The sequence below is a fragment of the Nanorana parkeri genome, unplaced genomic scaffold, assembly GCF_000935625.1.
Source record: "Nanorana parkeri isolate BGI_ZX_2015 unplaced genomic scaffold, ASM93562v1 scaffold19, whole genome shotgun sequence".
Taxonomy (NCBI): domain Eukaryota; kingdom Metazoa; phylum Chordata; class Amphibia; order Anura; family Dicroglossidae; genus Nanorana; species Nanorana parkeri.
This window is the reverse complement of record NW_017306287.1, coordinates 899650-906138: the sequence shown is the minus strand read 5'-3', so window position 1 is coordinate 906138 and position 6489 is coordinate 899650. Positions and strand designations below refer to the sequence as shown.

The 6489-nt window shown below is 45.8% G+C and overlaps 1 protein-coding gene across 3 annotated transcripts in view; it reads right to left on the bottom strand.

Moving 5' to 3' along the window:
* The window catches only part of MLST8 (MTOR associated protein, LST8 homolog), a 26794-nt gene that overhangs the window by 7332 nt on the left and 12973 nt on the right, over positions 1-6489 (bottom strand). For all 3 annotated transcript variants that reach the window (XM_018561703.1, XM_018561696.1, XM_018561690.1), the window contains exon 5: positions 5353-5428. In XM_018561703.1, the coding sequence (XP_018417205.1) occupies positions 5353-5428 (76 nt within the window). The remainder of the gene's footprint in view (positions 1-5352; positions 5429-6489) is intronic.

Genomic DNA, 6489 nt, shown 5'->3' with positions numbered 1-6489 from the left:
GGGGAATCTATCATTAATTTATATATATATATATATATACATACATACATACATACATACACGTGTGATTATAGTCACCTGAAAGCAAGTCTGTCAGACAGTTTTAAAATCCTATCAAACAGCAGACCTCTGTTGGCCAGAAAAGCCTCTTCCATGTGATCCTGGTTTCACTTTCTTACCAAGGACTTAACTTTTCTGACATTGGGTTCGGCGCTGCCGAAGCGGCGGAAGTCCCCCCCCTGGATTTCCACTCGCCCCCACGCAATTTTCACTCGCCAATTGCGAGGGGGCGAGTGGAAATTTTGAGCCCTGAGCTATATGATCAATAAAAGCATCCTTGCTGGCTACAGAGGCAAAGGGAATGCTAGCTGAGCAAAAACTAACCTCGTGTGAGCCAAGCCCATGGAAACCAAAATGAAACCAGGGTCAGAGAGGTGCACAGATGGTGCCTATGTCTACCAAATAGATTGCTGCTTGAGTGCTCCAAGACCTCAGAAACCCAGGGTGCTCTTTATGAAACTCTTGAGTCAAAGCTCTGACTACCTTTTCAGCTCATTATAGAGTGATGAGTAGCCGTATTGACCAATGGACAGAAGTTGACTTTCCATTAAATTTGATGATTTTAATAAAGCCCCAGGGGCGTACACACAACTGTCTAGTGTTATGTGCAGACATCTATAGATACCTAGTGAGAGATCAATAGATTGAAAGTATCTCCAGCCAAACCTGTTCCTTTATTTTTAGCAGAGAAGAAAAAAAGTTACAACCGTAGTCAACTTTTTACTGTTCTGTTGCAGATTCTCTTCACTTCCTGTTCTGGTGACACGTAGGAATAAGCTCCCCAACCTGAAAAAGGTACTAACCCTTCTCTGCTTTATTTAAAAGAAAAAAAATGGCTGGAGTCACACTTTAAAATGACTCATTAGGGGCCCTTTCACACTATAGCATTGCAATAAAGGCACAGGATCACTGCGTTTAGTGCATGCGATCACACAGCATCGCACACTAGTTGCACTGTTGCATTGCCATTCGTTCGGAACTGCAGCCCATCACACATTCTGGCCTGTGTGTTTGTTGCTCCGCACTGCCAAGCACAGTACCATGCCATGCAAATTTTTGTTTCAGTGCACGACAACACAAACTATTGTGGTACCATGTGTTGCAGCACAGTGCAACTCACACACTCTGGTGCGCTGCGCTTTGCTGTAGCTTGCACTTAATACACTGATCCCATGGCTTAAGCACAACGCTATGAATCAGCCCGTAAGGATCAACATACATCAAAAACAGGGGCACTGCACTCTTTTCTGAGGCAAAGCAGTTCATACAATTTGCCCTGGAGTGCAATACAACGTACACCACTCTCATATTTCATTGGACCGCCTTTAGCTTTCATTACGCCATGCATTCGCTGTGACATTGTTTCCATAAGTTTATGCAATGTCACAACATTTATTTCCATCCAGAGTTGTATTAATGTTTCACCAAGATCGTGTAGTCATGATGGGAGAGTCGGAGCACTGCGTAAAGTCTTCTCCAGCACATCCCAAAGATTCTCAATGGGGTTAAGGTCTGGACTCTATGTGTGAAGATGATATCTCATGCTCCCGGAACCACTCTTTCAAATCCTGGCATTGTCATCTTGGAATATGACCAATGTGCCATCAGGGAAGAGAAAATCCATTGCTGGAAAAACCTGATCATTCAGTATACTCAGGGAGGCAGCTAACTGATACTTTGGGCATATAACGTTGCTGAACCTAGACCTGACCCACTGAAGCAACCCCAGATCTCAACACTGCCTGAAATCCAGGTGGTGACTTTTTAATTGGCTAGGCAGTGTATATATTGCATGGCCTATAACAATGATGGTCTCATTTATTTATAAACTGGCTGATCCCAAGACTTCAGCACAAAAATCACAAGGAGTTGGCTTTCCAGGGAGCTGCCCCAAAGGTAATACACTTCTCTTCTGTTCATATACAAAGAGGCATTGTACGCCATGAAATCTCCCACATAACAAGGTATCATTGTGTCCGCTGGCTTATCCAGCCGCAAGCAGCTGACCGATCCGGGTCTAAAGAACACTTTTATCCAGACTTCAAAAAAGGATTGTGTGTGCACGGAGCTTATACCCTCAGCGTGCAGGGCCACTACAAATACATTGCAACTTTGTTCATATCAAAGTTTTTTCTGGCTCAGAATTATATAAAGAGATAGTAAAAGTCTGAAGAAGTGGTTCTTCCAGGAGATTTAAACTAGGGATGCACCGATACAGTTTTTTTTCCGGTACTCGCCTATACCGAATACGGGAAGACCTATGCAGGAAGCCAGGCGGTGTGTAATGAATCGCAATCTGGCTTTCTGATTAGCTGGGAGGCATGTAAAGACTCACCACCCGGCTTCCTGATTAGCAGGGAAGCCTTCCTCATGCTTCTTGTCACTAGATGACAAGGAAGCATGGAGCCGGCTTTCTGGCCAATCAGGAAGCCTGGCGCCGTGTAATGACGCGGCGCCTGGCTTCCTGATTGGCTGGGAAGCCGGCTCCACGCTCCCTCGTCATGAGGTGACGGGGGAGCATGAAGCCGGCTTCCCGGCCAATCAGAAAGCCGGGTGCCGCGTCATTACAAGGCACCAGGCTTCCTGATTGGCCAGGAAGCCGGCCCCATGCTCTCTCGTCAAAAGTGACGAGGGAGCATGGAGCCGGCTTCCTGGCCAATCAGGAAGTCGGGCAGCGTGTAATGACGCACTGCTCGGCTTCCTGATACAGGAAGTATCGGGCTAAGCATCGGAGCATTTGCACTCGGTATCAGTGAATCACTAATTTAAACACCAAGTGCCATGTCAGATGGGAGATTTATTTACAGCGAACTTCTGAAACAGCCTTGTTAACTTTGTACCATTGGATCATGTTTCTCAAAGGGTTTTTATGCTATTTAAAATGCTGATGATATCACTTACAATGGACGCTGCTTCTTGATACATAAAAGTTTTAGTTTCCTGCAGAATCAACTGGTCCCCTGAGCACTGGTCCTGACTTCCTGTTTTTGGGTGGTTCCTTTCCCTTGCAGGGTCCTATGGAGCCACCCTTGTGTGCTTGCCAGCTGTGTCCATAATAATATATGTCCCACCGCACTTCAGACCGCAATCCCAATTAAAGGTTGAGGTATGAGGTTAAGGCTTCTCCCCATAGTTCTCCTTAGGGTAACGGGAGGGCACAAACTAGCGTCCTCCCGTCACCCTAGGCTCAGTATACCGCGAGCTGTAGCTCGCGGTATACTGAGGGGCCGCAGTATACCGCGAGCTGCTGCTAGCGGTATACTGAGACGCCGCAGCTGAAGCGCATCCCAACAATTGTGCCGGGATCTGCCCAGCTGCGTGACTGACAGCTGGTTCTGCCTATCTAGAGGCAGAGCCGACTGTAACCGCCCCCTCCCCCGTCCGTTCCGCCAGTCAGCGCTGGAGGATCGGGGGGAATCCAGCCCCTCCCCTGTCACGGCAGAGAGCCGTGACAGGATCGAGAGGTGAGCGAACACCGGTATGTGTTCGCTCACCTCCCGATCTACTGAGGCGACCTGTGACAGTCTCATTGTTACAGGTCGGCTAGAACTATGAGGTGAGTGAAAAGCACTCACCTCATACTTCTCCTTTAAAGATGAGAGCCGTATGACCAGCAGATGGCGCCATGTAAATCCAAAAATATGAAGTAGTCACCTGCACCAAAATCACACGGGTATGTAAACTTTTGATCAGTGATATTTGGGTAGTTTCTGTTGTCATTATGATTGGAAAAGAGTAAACACAGTTGATTGATAATAAATGGCTTCAGCCAAACACTACCCATGAGTGACAGAAAGGTTTTCGTGTTATCACTCATATTCTCTGAAAAATGGGCAGGAAATCATACATTCTGCCAGGGTATGTAAACTTCTGAGCACAACTGTAGGTCTAGAGACGTTGATGAGGGCAGAGTAATACGTGGAAACCAGTTTGGTGGTATATGGCCTTCTAAGTAGCTGTTCAAGAGGACACATGGACAGAGTGACACCTAGTGTGCCAAACTGAGTGCAGCAATTGTAGATAATGGAATACATACGGAGAGTGAAGACTATATTCCTCAGCCATTAGATCATATTTACATACAAATCTTAAAAACAGACACTTTCCCTCTATTGCCTGATGGGTTATAGGTTTCTTTTATTAATGTGATATTTTGTCTGAAGACAACAAGGGGGTACATGTTACCTAATAGAATAAAGCTAAATATTATTATTATACAGGATTTATATAGCGCCAAACGTTTGTGCAGTGCTTTACAATATAAGGAAGACATTATAAATTACCAGGGATGCACCGCTAGCGGTATTTCTGTATCGAGTACCGATATTTTTTCCCGGTACTGGCCGATACCGAGTACCGGAAGTCCCATTCAGGAAGCCAGGCAGTGTGTAATGACTCGCCACCTGGCTTCCTGATTAGTCGGGAAGCCGAGCAGCGTGTAAAGACTTGCCACCCGGCTTGCCGATTAGCAGGGAAGCCGGCCCCATGCTTCTCGTCACTAGGTGACAAGAAAGCATGGAGCTGGCTTTCTGGCCAATCAGGAAGCCAGGCGCTGTGTAATGACGCAGCGCCCGGCTTCCTGATTGGCCGGGAAGCCGGCTCATTGCTCCCTCGTCATGAGGTGAGCTGCATTAATGTGTCTTTCACATCTGCCTAGGGTTCAGCATTAAAGAATAACTCTGGGAAATAAAAAAAAAAAACAAGAAAAAACAACTTACCCTTGCAGTGGAGCTAAGTACTTATTTTGTCTGGGGGGGCTCAAATAAAGCAGATATCACGAGATCCTTGTCCCCGCAGCCTCTTCTCAATTGGGATTCGACGGTCTATACCTTCCTGATGTCATCACGTCTTATGCAGGTCTATTGACTTGCATCAGATGTGAGGATGCTGAGGGACATTCCACAGCCTGAGTGGGGCGGGGGGGGGGGAGATAGGTGAGCACTGACTGTCATGGGAGCACCCTAGAAAAACTGAGTACTTGGCCTTTCCAGCGCAGGGGTAGCCTCACTACACTCCAGGAGTTCTTCTCTAAGCTTGGAGTCCATTGTCACTAAACACCAATAAAGTTCTGTAGCAACCTAGTAATTTGATGCCAAAATCCTTCTATTGCTGGAAATTAATAAAGATGGTTCATATATTTGTACTTGGCTTCTTCCTCTGCCCATCTGACTTTTAAATGACAAATAAACCTTCCAGACCAATACTAAGCTCCTAACACTCTTTTTAAGAGAAGCAAACTCCTGAACGGTATGCTGCCAGTCATAAGCCCCAGTACAACAATGATACGAGTACCTGATTGGGATGGAGAAATACGCAGTTGATTGGAGCGTTCACCTGGAAAATTCGCTGGCACTGAAGGTTGCGAGACCTGAACAATGTAAGCGCAGCACATTTTAATTATTACATGTATTTATTTAACGCCAACAATTTACACAGTGCACACTCACATCAGTTCCTGCCCTCAAGGAGCTTACAATCTAAGGTCCCTATCTCACATGCATATGAGGGCCAATGTAGATAGGAGCCAATTAACCTTCTGGCATGTCTTTGGAGTGTGGGAGGAAACCCATGCAAGCACAGGGAGAACATACAAACTCCTTTTAGATAGTGACCTGGCCAGGATTCGAACTAATGCTACAAGGCAGAAGCACTAACCACTAAGCCACTGTGCTGCCCACGTGTGAGTGGGGATTGGTGCAGTTATTTAGGTAAGACCTGGTTAAAAATACACAGCGGGAAGTCACAAGAGGTAACATCTCAGATAAGACTGCACAGCCCAATACGCAGCTTATTCAAAGCAGACAGCAATGCTAATGTGCAGAGTGGAGTAACATGTAGCAAGCCATCAGGATTTAAAGTGAACCTGTCTGCTATTTTAAACTCTTAAAAGCAAAGGCCTAATGGTGAGCAAAATAAGTTGTCTACTATTTCCTTTGCTAACAAGAGGAGCCTATTCTCTGTGCCCTTCTGCCAGCAAAGTAAACCTTTCAGTCATTGTAAAACTATTAAAAGGTCATGTCAAAGAGCAGACACCTCTAGAATATGCTTTGACCCAGAAAACCCTACACTGTGCACCCTTCTGATTAGAACTAAAGGTTACAAATGTTAAGATTAGGTCCCATCCCATCCGCAGTGCTCTGTACAATGACAGTTGAGATCGGGGCTCTTTGGTGTCAACTCAAGTTCCTCCATACCAATATCATCAAACCATATCTTTATGAAGATGGCTTTGTACACAGAGGCACAGTCATGTTGGAACAGAAAAAGGACAGTCCCCAAACTTAAGCCATAAGGGTTGGAGCAGATAATCGTATTAAAGTGTCTTTGTATGTTGTAGTATTACCAGTACCCTTCACTGTAAGCACCTGAGCTCAATTTGGAATGGTATTCACATACTTTAGGCCAGTGGTCCTCAAACTACGGCCCGTG